The sequence below is a fragment of the Oncorhynchus nerka genome, linkage group LG16 (genome assembly GCF_034236695.1).
Source record: "Oncorhynchus nerka isolate Pitt River linkage group LG16, Oner_Uvic_2.0, whole genome shotgun sequence".
Taxonomy (NCBI): Eukaryota; Metazoa; Chordata; class Actinopteri; order Salmoniformes; family Salmonidae; genus Oncorhynchus; species Oncorhynchus nerka.
The window spans coordinates 24,792,966-24,809,211 of NC_088411.1; the positions used below are offsets into that span (position 1 = coordinate 24,792,966).

At 44.5% G+C, this 16,246-nt stretch overlaps 1 protein-coding gene across 1 annotated transcript in view; it reads right to left on the reverse strand.

The window, feature by feature from the left end:
- The window catches only part of tanc2b (tetratricopeptide repeat, ankyrin repeat and coiled-coil containing 2b), a 264,706-nt gene that overhangs the window by 53,284 nt on the left and 195,176 nt on the right, over nucleotides 1–16,246 (reverse strand). The window contains exon 6 of the mRNA XM_029685202.2: nucleotides 4,080–4,196. Within this exon, the coding sequence (XP_029541062.1) occupies nucleotides 4,080–4,196 (117 nt within the window). The remainder of the gene's footprint in view (nucleotides 1–4,079; nucleotides 4,197–16,246) is intronic.

The window sequence follows — 16,246 nt, forward strand, 5'->3', positions numbered from 1 at the left end:
AGAGAGAGAGAGATGGAGAGATAGAGCGATAGGGGGAGAGAGAGCGATAGGGGGAGAGCAAGAGAGAAATAGTAGATGTGAATCACTCTACTCACACCGTCTACTGGCATGTACACAGCTATATTGGAGAGGGACTGAATATCCTCTGAAACTACAGTATTATCATATGATGATAATATAGAAGACACTTCTAGCATTGCTGGAGGTTTCACTGTCCTCATTACTGTTTATATTTCTTTAGATCCTGCTCTGGTCTGGTCATGAGGGCACAATACCAGGATGTTGTTATTAAACTAATACCTGATACTGCAGCTGGTGGACTACTTTGTTATGGGCGGGGTGTTGCTGGGTAACGTGTTAATCTCAGCTGAAGAGCTGGTTTCTCTCTGCTGTGTGTGGTGTATGGGTATTTGATGTGGTCGTGGGAATGTCAAAGAAAGACAGGTGACAGAAGGTGATGGTGTTCAACTAAACAGTGGTGAGACACTGTAGATTAGAACAGCTGCTTTCTTTGGGTGTATTCAAAAGGAACCAAACGGAAGCAAACGGGCTGAAAGAGGGAGGGACCTACCTCAACTTGTCCAATAAGAAAAACTTGTGTTCATTACTAAATAATTGCACTAATGAATACAACCCAGTTCTCCCACCCTCTCTCCCTACCATCCCTCCCCTCTCTCTGACTGACTGGTCAGACCAGTCCGACAGGTAAACAGACCTGAGAGGTTTAGACCATTAGAGACCAAGGTGAAAGGGTGCCATTGGGATGGTGTTTACTATGTAATTCATGCATTCGACATAAACAACAATGCACTCACAGGCGACTGCAGTAATCACACTACACATTATATGACCCTTAGAACTCAGACACAGTAAAGTGGTCCTTACAAACATGCCCTTAGCCCTCAATGGAACTCCAAGCATTCCTCCTTGTCTGCAAGACATCAATCAGTCTACACTCCTCCTACAGAATTTGAATATATAGCGAGCGCTTGTGTGTTTGCCCCCTCTCCCTCTCTTAGTCCCCTTCGCTCAGATTCCTGGAGAGAGACAGATGGTTGCCATGGGAACTATCTGGCGGCGTGGCGGGCAGCGAGGAGGAATGTGTTCCTGTGCAGACGGCCAGACGCATCGGTTTCTCCCCCGGCCGTCCACGGAATGAACGTGGTCCACACACACCAACACAGCCGTGAAGAAAGCACGACAATGCCTCTTCCCCCCCAGGAGGCTTAAAAGGTTTGGCATAGGCCTTCAGATCCTCAAAAAGTTATACAGCTGCAACATTGAGAGCATCTTGACTGGCTGCATCACCGTTTGGTATGGCTACTGCTTGGCATCTGACTGCACGGCACTACAGAGGGTAGTCCGTATGGCCCAGTGCATCACTGGGGCCGAGCTCCCTGCCATCCAGGACCTCTATACCAGGCAGTGTCAGAGGAAGGCCCTAAAATATGTCAAAAGACTCCATCCACCCAAGATATATACTGTTCTCTCCGCTACGGTACCAGTGCAAGTAGCCTGGAACCATCAGGACCCTGAACAGCTTCTACCCCAAGCCATAAGATTGCTATATAGTTAACCAAATAACTACTCAGACTATCTGCATATACCCCCTTTTGCACTAACTCTTTTGACTCATCACATAAGCTGCTACTGTTTATTATATATCCTGTTGTCCAGTCACTTCACCCCTACTACCTACAGTGCATTCGGAAAGTATTCAGACCCCTTTACTTTTTCCACATTTTGTTTCCTTACAGCCTTATTCTAAAAATGATTAAATTGAAACTGTTCCTCATTAACCTTCACACAATAACCCATTATGACAAAGCGAAAACAGGTTTTTAGAAATGTTCGCAAATTTATATTTAAAAAACCCGGAAATACCTTATTTACATAAGTATTCAGACCCTTTGCCATGAGACTCAAAATTGAGCTCAGGTGCATCCTGTTTCCATTGATCATCCTTGAGATGGTACTAAAAAATGACCTCCATCATTCTTAAATTGAAGGAGTTCGGAACCGCCAAGACTCTTCCTAGAGCTGGACGCCTGGCCAAACTGAACAATCAGGGGAGAAGGGCCTTGGTCAGCGAGGTGACCAAGAACTCAATGGTCTCCAGAATTTCTTTGTGGAGATGGGAGAACCTTCCAGAAGGACAACCATCTCTGCAGCACTCCACCAATCAGGCCGTTATGGTAGAGTGGCCAGACGGAAGCCACTCCTCAGTAAAAGGCACAGGATAGCCCGCTTGGAGTTTGTCAAAAGGCACCTAAAGGACTCAGACCATGAGAAACAACAACAACTCTTTGTCCAGAATGCCAAGCATCACATCTGGAGGGAACCTGGAACCATCTCTACGGTGAAGCATGGTGGTGGAAGCATCATGCTGTGGGGACGTTTTTCAGCGGCAGGGACTGGGAAACTAGTCAGGATCGAGGGAAAGATGAACTGAGCAAAGTACAGAGAGATCCTTGATGAAAACCTGCTCCAGAGCGCTCAGTACCTCAGACTGGTGCGAAGGTTCACCTTCCAACAGGACAACGACCCTAAGCACACAGCCAAAACAACGCAGGAGTGGCTTCGGGACAAGTCTCTGAATGTCCTTGAGTGGCCCAGCCAGAGCCCGGACTTGAATCCGATCTAACATCTCTGGAGAGGCCCTGAAAATAGCTGTGCAGCGACGCTCCCCATCCAACCTGACAGAGGAGACGATCTGCAGAGAAGAATGGGAGAAACTCTCTAAATACAGGTGTGCCAAGCTTGTTGCGTCATACCCAAGAAGCCTCGAGGCTGTAATCGCTGCCAATGGTGCTTCAACAAGGTTGAACAAGGTACTGAGTAAAGGGTCTGAATACTTTTTAATGTCTAAAAACCTGTTTTTGCTTTGTCATAAGGGGGTATTGTGTGTAGACTGATGAGGGGAAAACACATTTTAATCAATTTTATAATAAGGCTGTAATGTAACAGGCTGTTACACGTTCCCTAAGACCTCTTGATAAAAGCTAACGTGTCTACCATTCGTTCCATGTGGGAGGCCAAAGCTCATCTTTTCTTGGCTTTTCCCTACTGAGCAGAATTCCTGTTCAAATCATTCCATACTACTCTCACACAGTACTAACAGCATGCCTTCATCACATTTAACTGACTACTACCAGACAGGCTTTTCTTGTTGATACAGATTATGTCGCAGATTCAACGCAACATCAAGCTCTTCACAACAACATTAGAGTGCAGATATCAGAATATACTTAACACACGCATAGATCGAAGGTTTTCGAGATCCTGGCAGATGGAGACGGAGTGAAGTGCTCTGTTTGTCATATTGAGATGACTATCAAACTTTTCTTCACGTCTTCATCCATTGATTAGTGTTCATCTGAGTCAAATCCATATAGGCAGATTGTATCCCAACACAAATGTCAGGAGATACTACCAAGCCATATGGCGCTATTCTCAATGACTGCACTTAGAGACCAGATTGCAGGAAAGATGAAAAAATCGATACAGCAAAAAACACATTTGAAATGATTTGCTCTATCCTTGATTGACCCAAGTTGATGTTTTCCTCCCGTGGTGGGAAAGAGGGGGATGGAGGGATGGATTGGGGAGGGATGGAGAGAGGGAACTGGACTCTCTGCAGGGCTACAGAGGAAAGGTCCGCTGTGATCTAAACAGAAACCAAAGATGAGGTGTGGGAGAGGAGTGAGGGAGAGAGGTAGAGAGGGTATGAGGGGGAGTGGTAGATGTAGGGAGAGGTAAAGAGAGAGGAAGCGAGGGAGAGGATTAAATAGTGTCAGCGAACTAGAAAGGCTGACCGGGGGAGCGTCAGGAAAGCAATTCAACTAATAACCTTAGCGATGTGCAGTGCCTGTAAAATATGCAGTGAAAGACAGAACCGAACACTGCTTAGCTCTGACACACACATTCAATCTGCACTCACTCACATGCAGATAGACGGACTGACGGACAGACACAGACACAGAGATGGACAGATAGTACTATAAAACATACCAAAGTAAAAACATTGAAAAACAAACAAGGCCATAGCTGTGGGGACTTGAGGAGCAGAGCAGACTTACCGGGACAGTATGTATCCAGGCCGTGGTTCTTGGCAGTGCAGGAGGTGTGTGTAGGGGAGCCAAGCTCTGATTGTGGAATGCGAGGGCTCTCCACAAATTTTGCTTTCCGCAGGGGGGCTGGGAGCAGAATGCACACACACACACACACACACACACACACACACACACACACACACACACACACACACACACACACACACACACACACACACACACACATATATATATAGAAGGAGACAACACACACACACACACAGTGACACAGAACACCCAAATTATAGAAAAGAGAGAGGGGGAGACAGACGGTGATAGAAGAGAGAGGGGGAGACAGACAGAGAGAGCTTATGAGATTGCGTCGGCACATTGAAATGACTAACACGCAGCAAAGCCTATCGAAGTCGCTCATTTGAGTTTGGTCACAGGTACAACTTTAGCTCAAGAGAAACAGGATTGTTACAGTGTCATATAGTATACAGAACACCAAGCCAACACTTCTTATACATTAGTCCTATACATTACAATACCAAATCCACTAACCACATTCCTTGGGCATTGAAAACTATCGGGAGGTAAAGATGATACTTACAGTATAACATAGAACAGAAAGTCAAACATCCTCACAGACTTCTATTGAATAATCAACTTAACAGCACTGACAAATGCAAATGTCTGTCAGCATGCCTAGTGACGCAATCACAGCAAGAATGCAAATGACATACATCCATTTTGGGAATGTATTCACACCCGACTCCACAGCCAACCTGTCAACAGATCACTTCCACACAACAGGAAAGGTGTTGAGAATGTTAGAATGATACAAATTTGGGGGTGGCGGATGTGACAAATCTGTTTGGCTCAGAATAGAATAGAATGTAATAGAATAAAATACAACAGAAAATAATGGAATAACAGCGGACTTCCTCAAGTGAGGTGTACACTGGATCAGTTTTATAGACGGATGTAATGGCGACACATTCTGAACTTGAATGTTATGCCAGTGTAAAGGACATCACGCTGCTTGCTTAGCGAGTACCAATTCCTCCCGATTCGGCCCATACCTGCCGCAAACGCAGAACCTCTGCCTCACAAACACACGCCCTCCTCAAGCGTCTTACCCGATCACGCCACCTCACAAGCTAGCTAATGAGGCGACACAAACGGGACACTTTAGTCTGAGGGGGAAGTTTCACACATCCCCATGTGCCGCGCCAGCAATGTTATGATGCAATGTTACGCTAGCCAGGGATGTACACGTCATAGGATAACCACTACAGAGATGTCTATCTGTTACACAAATGTATGACAAACTGAACAGTTCGGTTGAGAGACGCCATCTGACGTAAGACAATGCAGTTCAAGAGAAATATGATCCCCATTCTAAACAGGTGTTAATTTAATAGGGTAGCTTAGCTGGAATCCCATGACATATTCTAAGCAGCTTTTCTCTCGCTCCACTGAGTGTGGGCTCTCACTCCCCTAAATGGCTGGTGTTGGACAATTATGCAAAATAACTCCACCATTCTCAGCCACATACACCTAGCTTATCACATTGTCTGTCTATTACCCAATACTGAAGACTTGGTTCAACAGAAACATTTAGGAAAATATAACTATATGGCATGCCCTTAAGGTACTGTGACTGTTCACCCTTTTCTCTGTCATGATAGGTTGAAGCTACTGTAGTATACATACAGACAGAGAATATGCCCCAACTGGTCCAAGCTACTGTCTGTAGTATACATACAAGAGAATATGCCCCAACTGGGCCAAGCTACTGTCTGTAGTATACATACAGACAGAGAATATGCTCCAACTGGGCCAAGCTACGGTCTGTAGTATACATACAGACAGAGAATATGCCCCAACTGGGCCAGGCTGCATGTCAAGAGGCGGTTGAAACATCTGCCCCTCTGACGATGCCTCACAACAACTGGAGTACAGCAAGAACAACTCAGCACTGTTGAGTTGGCTCAGGGTTCAAATCAGGAGAACACAGAGGGCTGAGGAGTGATACAAGATACAGTATACCAGTCTATTGAATGCCACTGTCAGTGTACAGTACAGTATGGAAGAGGAAGTTTACTAACATGACTCAGTTCAACTAGCAGAACGGAGGAAGTAATAGAGCCAAGCAGCGCAGAGCCAGGCAGCACAGAGGCAGGCAGCACAGAGCCAGGCAGCACAGAGGCCACAGTGACAAGAAGCCCTACTGAGTCACAGCCAGGAGAGGAGTGGGAGAGGACTCACTCACAGAGACGCCCCACCAGCACCATGATATACAGTACTATACTATTGAGAACAGTCCTGCATGTAGGGTAGTGTTTAGAGCAATTAATGACTCAGCATTGGGTAAGAGATACACATACCACACACACACACAGTAGTTTTAAGTTCCTCAGTGTCCACGTCACTGAGGACTTGACATGGACCAACACCACCACCACCATTGTCAATAGGGAGCAACAGTGCCTCTACTTCCTAACGCGGCTGAAGAAATTCAGCATGCCGCCCCAGGTCCTCCCCAAATACTACCTCTGCATCATCGAAAGTGTCCAGACCGGTTGCATCATGGCCTGGTATGGGAATTGCTCCGTCCATGACCGCAAGGCCCTCCAGCGGGTGGTGAAGACAGCCCAGTACATCACTAGGGCCGTGTTCCCACCCATTCAGGACATCTACTCGATAGGAAGGCCTGCAGCCTAATCAGAGATCCCACACAGCCCAGCCACAAGCTGTTCTCTCCTTTACTGGCAGACAGTATCGGAGCATGAAGTCTGATACCATCAGACTACTGAACACTTGAAATGGACTGACCAACTGCACTGACACTCTGCACCTTAGCATACATGCACTCACTCACTCACACACACACACACCCAAAGAGATACAGTTGAAGTTGGAAGTTTACATACACCTTAGCCAAATACATTTAAATTCTGACATTTAATCCTAGTCAAAAATCCCTGTTTTAGGTCAGTTAAGATAACATATTTATTTTAAATGTGAAATGTCAGAATAATAATAGAGAGAATGATTTATTTAATATTTTATTTCTTTCGTCACATTCCCAGTGGGTCAGAAGTTTACATACACTCAATTAGTATTTGGTAGCATTGCCTTTAAATTGTTTAACTTGGGTCAAACATTTTGGGTAGCCTTCCACAAGCTTCCCACAGTTAGTTGGGTGAATTTTGGCCCATTCCTCCTGACAGAGCTGGTGGAACTGAGTCAGGTTTGTTGGACTCCTTGCTCGCACACACTTTTTCAGTTCTGCCCACAAATCTTCTATTGGGTTGAGGTCAGGGCTTTGTGATGGCCACTCCAATACCTTGACTTTGTTGTCCTTGGCCATTTTGCCACAACTTTGGAAGTCGATTTTGTGAAGTGCACCAGTCCCTTCTGCAGCTAAGCACCCCCACAACATGATGCTGTCACCCCCGTGCTTCACGGTTGGATGGTGTTCTTTGGCTTGCAAGCCTCCCCCATGTTCCTCCAAACATAATGATGGTCATTATGGCCAAACAGTTATATTTTTGTTTCATCAGACCAGAGGACATTTCTACAAAAAGTATGATCTTTGTCCCCATGTGCAGTTGCAAACTGTAGTCTGGCTAATTTATGGCGGTTTTGGAGCAGTGACTTCTTCCTTGCTGACCGGCCATTCTGACCGGCCTTTTTTATGTCAATATAGGACTTGTTTTACTGTTGATATAGATACTTTTGTACCTGTTTCCTCCAGCATCTTCACAAGGTCTTTACTGTTGTTCTGGGATTGATTTGCACTTTTCGCACCAAAGTACGTTCATCTCTAGGAGACAGAACGCGTCTCCTTCCTGAGCGGTATGCCGGCTGCGTGGTCCTATGGTGTTTATACTTGCGTACTATTGTTTGTACAGATGAACATGGTACCTTCAGGCGTTTGGAAATTGCTCTCAAGAATGAACCAGACTTGTGGTGGTCTACAATTTTTTTTCTGATATCTTGGCTGATTTCTTTTGATTTTCACATGATGTCAAGCAAAGAGGCACTGCGTTTGAAGGTAGGCCTTGAAATACATCCACAGGTACACCTCCAATTGACTCAAATGATGTCAATTAGCCTATCAGAAGCTTCTACAGCCATGACATAATTTTCTGGAATGTTCCAAGCTGGTTAAAGGCACAGTCAACTTAATGCATGTAAACTTCTGAACAACTGGAATTGTGATACAGTGAATTATAAGTGAAATAATCTGTTTGTAAACAATTGTTGGAAAATGTACTTGTGTCATGCACAAAATAGATGTCCTAACCGACTTGCCAAAACTATAGTTTGCACGCACGCACGCACGCACGCACGCACACACGCACACACGCACACACGCACACACACACACACACACACACACACACACACACACACGCACACACACACACAGCTGCTCCCAGACTTGTATTATTATTGCTAAATATACACAATTTAAACACTTGCCCCGAATCACAACTTCCCCAAAACAACTATAAATATTGGACAATAAATTGTACCTTCCTGTAATATAATTATGCTAAAATGTTTATTCTATTCTACTGAGTCATTGATCTTTTGTTCATATTCTTATCTTTTATTATTTCTTATTGTTGTTGCATTGTCCAGAAGGAACCTTCAAGCAAGCAATTCATTGGACGGTGTATACCATGTGTATCCTGTATATACGACTAATAAAACTTGAAATACGCACAAACACGCACATTGAGTCTACATTGAGGATAACCAGATACTAGTAAAAAATATATACAGTGTGGGAAACCTACACTAGCAGCAGTGTAGTCCCTGGGACTGCAGCTCTACTACAGTACAGCAGTACAGGCTCCGTGTGGCAGCTAGGAAGGCCCTTACCAGCCAGGCAGAGTGACGGCACGATGGATGGCAGTTGGCAAATCCACTCGGCAAATAAGCTTATTAATAAATATCTATATACGGATGCAGGTAGCTGTGCACTATATATTTGAGACAGTCTCTGTGAGTAGCCCCCGCATCACCGGGGGCAAACTACCTGCCCTCCAGGACACCTACACCACCCGATGTTACAGGAAGGCCATAAAGATCATCAAGGACATCAACCACCCGAGCCACTGCCTGTTCACCCCGCTATCATCCAGAAGGCGAGGTCAGTACAGGTGCATCAAAGCTGGGACCGAGAGACTGAAAAACAGCTTCCATCTCAAGGCCATCAGACTGTTAAACAGCCACCACATTAAATTGAGTGGCTGCTGCCAACACACTGACACTGACACTGACTCAACTCCAGCCACTTTAATAATGGGAATTGATGGGAAATGATGTAAATATATCACTAGCCACTTTAAACAATGCTACCTTATATAATGTTACTTACCCTACATTATTCATCTCATATGCATACGTATATACTGTACTCTATATCATCGACTGCATCCTTATGTAATACATGTATCACTAGCCACTTTAACTATGCCACTTTGTTTACATACTCATCTCATATGTATATACTGTACTCGATACCATCTACTGTATCTTGCCTATGCTGCTCTGTACCATCACTCATTCATATATCCTTATGTACATATTCTTTATCCCCTTACACTGTGTATAAGACAGTAGTTTTGGAATTGTTAGTTAGATTACTTGTTGGTTATTACTGCATTGTCGGAACTAGAAGCACAAGCATTTCGCTACACTCGCATTAATATCTGCTAACCATGTGTATGTGACAAATAAAATTTGATTTGATTTGATTTAGTGTTGTAGTGTGCGTGTGAGAATGTGGTAGTGTGTAGTGTGTGTGTGAGAATGTGGTAGTGTGTAGTGTGTGTGTGAGAATGTGGTAGTGTGTAGTGTGTGTGTGAGAATGTGGTAGTGTGTAGTGTGTGTGTGAGAATCTGGTAGTGTGTAGTGTGAGAATGTGGTAGTGTGTATGTGGTAGTGTGTAGTGTGTGTGTGTGAATGTGGTAGTGTGTAGTGTGTGTGTGAGAATGTGGTACTGTGAGTGTGTGAGAAAGTGTAGTGCGAGAATGTGGCAGTGTGGTAGTGTGTGTGTTAGAATGTGGTAGTGTGAGAATGTGGTAGTGTGGTGTGTGTGTGTGAGAATGGGGTAGTGTGGTAGTGTGTGTGTGAGAGTGTGGTAGTGTGTGTGTGAGAATGTGGTCATGTGTGTGAGAATGTGGTAGTGTGGTAGTGTGTAGTGTGGTAGTGTGTAGAGTGTGTGTGTGAATGTGGTAGTGTGTATGTGGTAGTGTGTAGTGTGTGTGTGTGAATGTGGTAGTGTGGTAGTGTGTAGTGTGTGTGTGAGAATGTGGTAGTGTGAGTGTGTGAGAATGTGTAGTGTGAGAATGTGGCAGTGTGGTAGTGTGTAGTGTGTGTGTTAGAATGTGGTAGTGTGTAGTGTGGTAGTTTGTAGTGTGTGTGTGAGAATGTGGTAGTGTGCAGTGTGTGTGTGAATGTGGTAGTGTGTAGTGTGTGTGTGAGAATGTGGTAGTGTGGTAGTGTGTAGTGTGTGTGAGAGAATGTGGTAGTGTGGTAGTGTGTAGTGTGAGAATGTGGTCGTGTGTAGTGTGTGTGAGAGAATGTGGTAGTGTGGTAGTGTGTAGTGTGTGTGTGAGAATGTGGTAGTGTGTAGTGTGTGTGTTAGAATGTGGTACTGTGAGTGTGTGAGAATGTGTAGTGTGAGAATGTGGCAGTGTGGTAGTGTGTAGTGTGTGTGTTAGAATGTGGTAGTGTGTAGTGTGGTAGTTTGTAGTGTGTGTGTGAGAATGTGGTAGTGTGTAGTGTGTGTGTGAATGTGGTAGTGTGGTAGTGTGTAGTGTGAATGTGGTAGTGTGGTAGTGTGTAGTGTGTGTGTGAGAATGTGGTAGTGTGGTAGTGTGTAGTGTGTGTGAGAGAATGTGGTAGTGTGGTAGTGTGTAGTGTGAGAATGTGGTCGTGTGTAGTGTGTGTGAGAGAATGTGGTAGTGTGTATTGTGTAGTGCGGTATTGTGGTAGTGTGGTAGTGTGTGTGAGAGAATGTGGTAGTGTGGTAGTGTGTAGTGTGTGTGTGAGAATGTGGTAGTGTGGTATTGTGGTAGTGTGTAGTGTGTGTGAGAGAATGTGGTAGTGTGTAGTGTGGTGGTGTGTAGTGTGTGTGTTAGAATGTGGTACTGTCAGTGTGTGAGAATGTGTAGTGTGAGAATGTGGCAGTGTGGTAGTGTGTAGTGTGTGTGTTAGAATGTGGTACTGTGAGTGTGTGAGAATGTGTATTGTGAGAATGTGGCAGTGTGGTAGTGTGTAGTGTGTGTGTTAGAATGTGGTAGTGTGTAGTGTGGTAGTGTGTAGTGTGTGTGTGAATGTGGTAGTGTGGTAGTGTGTAGTGTGTGTGTTAGAATGTGGTACTGTGAGTGTGTGAGAATGTGTAGTGTGAGAATGTGGCAGTGTGGTAGTGTGTAGTGTGTGTGTTAGAATGTGGTAGTGTGTAGTGTGGTAGTTTGTAGTGTGTGTGTTAGAATGTGGTACTGTGAGTGTGTGAGAATGTGTAGTGTGAGAATGTGGCAGTGTGGTAGTGTGTAGTGTGTGTGTTAGAATGTGGTAGTGTGTAGTGTGGTAGTTTGTAGTGTGTGTGTGAGAATGTGGTAGTGTGTAGTGTGTGTGTGAGAATGTGGTAGTGTGGTAGTGTGTAGTGTGTGTGTTAGAATGTGGTACTGTGAGTGTGTGAGAATGTGTAGTGTGAGAATGTGGCAGTGTGGTAGTGTGTAGTGTGTGTGTTAGAATGTGGTAGTGTGTAGTGTGGTAGTGTGTAGTGTGTGTGTGAATGTGGTAGTGTGGTAGTGTGTAGTGTGTGTGTTAGAATGTGGTACTGTGAGTGTGTGAGAATGTGTAGTGTGAGAATGTGGCAGTGTGGTAGTGTGTAGTGTGTGTGTTAGAATGTGGTAGTGTGTAGTGTCGTAGTTTGTAGTGTGTGTGTGAGAATGTGGTAGTGTGTAGTGTGTGTGTGAGAATGTGGTAGTGTGGTAGTGTGTGTGTTAGAATGTGGTACTGTGAGTGTGTGAGAATGTGTAGTGTGAGAATGTGGCAGTGTGGTAGTGTGTAGTGTGTGTGTTAGAATGTGGTAGTGTGGTAGTGTGTAGTGTGTGTGTGAATGTGGTAGTGTGGTAGTGTGTAGTGTGTGTGTGAGAATGTGGTAGTGTGGTAGTGTGTAGTGTGTGTGAGAGAATGTGGTAGTGTGGTAGTGTGTAGTGTGAGAATGTGGTCGTGTGTAGTGTGTGTGAGAGAATGTGGTAGTGTGTATTGTGTAGTGCGGTATTGTGGTAGTGTGTGTGAGAGAATGTGGTAGTGTGGTAGTGTGTAGTGTGTGTGTGAGCATGTGGTAGTGTGGTATTGTGGTAGTGTGTAGTGTGTGTGAGAGAATGTGGTAGTGTGTAGTGTGGTGGTGTGTAGTGTGTGTGTGAGAATGTGGTAGTGTGTTGTGTGGTATTGTGGTAGTGTGTTGTGTGGTATTGTGGTAGTGTGTGTGAAACAGACCAAGACATTAATCAAAGACGTCATTTCTATTCCCCTCAGACAGTCTTTGTAAAGCCAGGGCTTTAGAAACATTATCAAAAAGAACATTTCCTGCAAAATGTATTAATTTAGATTCTAATTCAATGTGTGCATATGAAAGAGAAAGGCTCATTTTAAATATGACAGTCCATTCAGACACAAGCTAGGCTTTGTGCAAACAGATGAGATGTAAATATGAAATTAATATCCATATGAATGAATGAATGTACATGAACGATTCATGAATGATAAACAATGAGAAAAGGTGTTGATAGCAGGGTGTTACAATAATGTCTATCAGTCATTCACACTCACCTGTATAAACACACCCTTTTTTGGTGTGTTTGAATTCAATGGCATGCCCTTTGAGTTGTGCAATGCCCAGTACATTTCAGCAATGCATGTTCCATGGAGTGCAAGTTTGGAGACTGTCGCTATAAATCACACATTTACACCGAAGGCCTTGCACTTGCAGAGACACCTTGCCAAGCCCTCAAGGTCGCTACGACAACAAGCATTTCCTTTTACTGTAAACACACCATTGTCATCTACAGTATTCACCTTTATTGATTCAAGGTTACACAGTATTCAAGTTGTATTCACAGAATTCACATTGTATTCACAGAATTCACATTGTATTCACATAATTTACATTGCCATGAACCAAGCAGCACAATATCTCTCTGACCTCAATGGGACTTCCTGGATAAATAAACATATAAAAATAATGAGCATTTTATATTGTAATGGTATTTGTTCTGCAACATGCTATGGATGAAGGACAAAAAAACAACTCCTTATTCACTTGGGCACACTAGTGGACAAAACAGTATGCCCACTACAGTAACTACTGCAGTACCTAACTAGGCCTACTGCAGTACCGCTACAGTAACTACTGCAATACCTTACTAAGCCTACTGCTGTACTTTACTAGGCTTACTGCAGTACATTACTAGGCCTAGTGTAGTACTTTACTAGGCTTTTTCATTTTTTTTTATTTCACCTTTATTTAACCAGGTAGGCTAGTTAAGAACAAGTTCACATTTACAACTGCGACCTGGCCAAGATAAAGCATAGCAGTGTGAACAGACAACAACACAGAGTTACACATGGAGTAAACAATAAACAAGTCAATAACACAGTAGAAAAAAAGGAAAAAAGAGTCGATATACATTGTGTGCAAAAGGCATGAGGAGGTAGGCGAATAATTACAATTTAGCAGATTAACACTGGAGTGAAAAATGATCAGATGGTCATGTGCAGGTAGAGATACTGGTGTGCAAAAGAGCAGAAAAGTAAATAAATAAAAACAGTATGGGGATGAGGTAGGTAAATTGGGTGGGCTATTTACCGATGGACTATGTACAGCTGCAGCGATCGGTTAGCTGCTCAGATAGCAGATGTTTAAAGTTGGTGAGGGAGATAAGTCTCCAACTTCAGCAATTTTTGCAATTCGTTCCAGTCACAGGCAGCAGAGAACTGGAAGGAAAGGCGGCCAAATAAGGTGTTGGCTTTAGGAATGATCAGTGAGATACACCTGCTGGAGCGCGTGCTACGGGTGGGTGTTGCCATCGTGACCAGTGAACTGAGATAAGGTGGAGCTTTACCTAGCATGGACTTGTAGATGACTTGGAGCCAGTGGGTCTGGCGACGAATATGTAGCGAGGACCAGCCGACTAGAGCATACAGGTCGCAGTGGTGGGTGGTATAAGGTGCTTTAGTAACAAAACGGATGGCACTGTGATAAACTGCATCCAGTTTGCTGAGTAGAGTATTGGAAGCTATTTTGTAGATGACATCGCCGAAGTCGAGGATCGGTAGGATAGTCAGTTTTACTAGGGTAAGTTTGGTGGCGTGAGTGAAGGAGGCTTTGTTGCGGAATAGAAAGCAGACTCTTGATTTGGTTTTAGATTGGAGATGTTTGATATGAGTCTGGAAGGAGAGTTTACAGTCTAGCCAGAAACCTAGGTACTTGTAGATGTCCACATATCCTAGGTCGGAACCATCCAGGGTGGTGATGCTAGTCGGGCGTGCGGGTGCAGGCAGCGAATGGTTGAAAAGCATGCATTTGGTTTTACTAGCGTTTAAGAGCAGTTGGAGGCCACGGTAGGAGTGTTGTATGGCATTGAAGCTCGTTTGGAGGTTAGATAGCACAGTGTCCAAGGAAGGGCCAGAAGTATACAGAATGGTGTCGTCTGCGTAGAGGTGGATCAGGGAATCGCCCGCAGCAAGAGCAACATCATTGATATATACAGAGAAAAGAGTCGGCCCGAGAATTGAACCCTGTGGCACCCCCATAGAGACTGCCAGAGGACCGGACAACATGCCTTCCGATTTGACACACTGAACTCTGTCTGCAAAGTAGTTGGGTAACCAGGCAAGGCAGTCATTAGAAAAACCGAGGCTACTGAGTCTGCCGATAAGAATATGGTGATTGACAGAGTCGAAAGCCTTGGCCAGGTCGATGTCTTTTATTGATGGCGGTTATGATGTCGTTTAGTACCTTGAGCGTGGCTGAGGTGCACCCGTGACTGGCTCGGAAACCAGATTGCACAGTCGGAGAAGGTACGGTGGGATTTGAGATGGTCAGTGATCTGTTTGTTGACTAGGCTTTCGAAGACCTTAGATAGGCAGGGCAGGATGGATATAGGTCTGTATCAGTTTGGGTCCAGGGTGTCTCCCCCTTTGAAGAAGGGGATGACTGCGGCAGCTTTCCAATCCTTGGGGATCTCAAACGATATGAAAGAGAGGTTGAACAGGCTGGTAATAGGGGTTGCGACAATGGCGGCGGATAGTTTCAGAAATAGAGGGTCCATATTGTCAAGACCAGCTGATTTGTACGGGTCCAGGTTTTGCAGCTCTTTCAGAACATCTGCTATCTGGATTTGGGTAGGCTTGGGCGAGTAGCTGCGAGGGGGGTGGGGGGGGAGCTGTTGGCCGAGGTTGGAGTAGCCAGGAGGAAGGCATGGCCAGCCGTTGAGAAATGCTTGTTGAAGTTTTCGATTATCAACTACTGCAGTACCTTACTAGGCCTATTGTAGTACTTTACTAGGCTTACTGCAGTACTTTACTAGGCTTACTGCAGTACCACTACAGTAACTACTGCAGTACCTTACTAGGCCTATTGTAGTACTTTACTAGGCTTACTACAGTACCACTACAGTAACTACTGCAGTACCTTACTAGGCCTATTGTAGTACTTTACTAGGCTTACTGCAGTACCACTACAGTAAATAATTCAGCACCTTACTAGGCCTACTGCAGTACTTTACTAGGCTTAATGCAGTACCACTACAGTAACTACTGCAGTACTTTACTAGGCTTACTGCAGTACATTACTAGGCTTACTACAGTACCACTACAGTAACTACTGCAGTACCTTACTAGGCCTATTGTAGTACTTTACTAGGCTTACTGCAGTACTTTACTAGGCTTACTGCAGTACCACTACAGTAAATAATTCAGCACCTTACTAGGCCTACTGCAGTACTTTACTAGGCTTAATGCAGTACCACTACAGTAACTACTGCAGTACTTTACTAGGCTTACTGCAGTACCTTACAGGGCATACTGCAGTACTTTACTTTACTAGGCTTGATAAAGCTCAAACTGAAAATAGAGGCTGCTGACATCAGCACCGT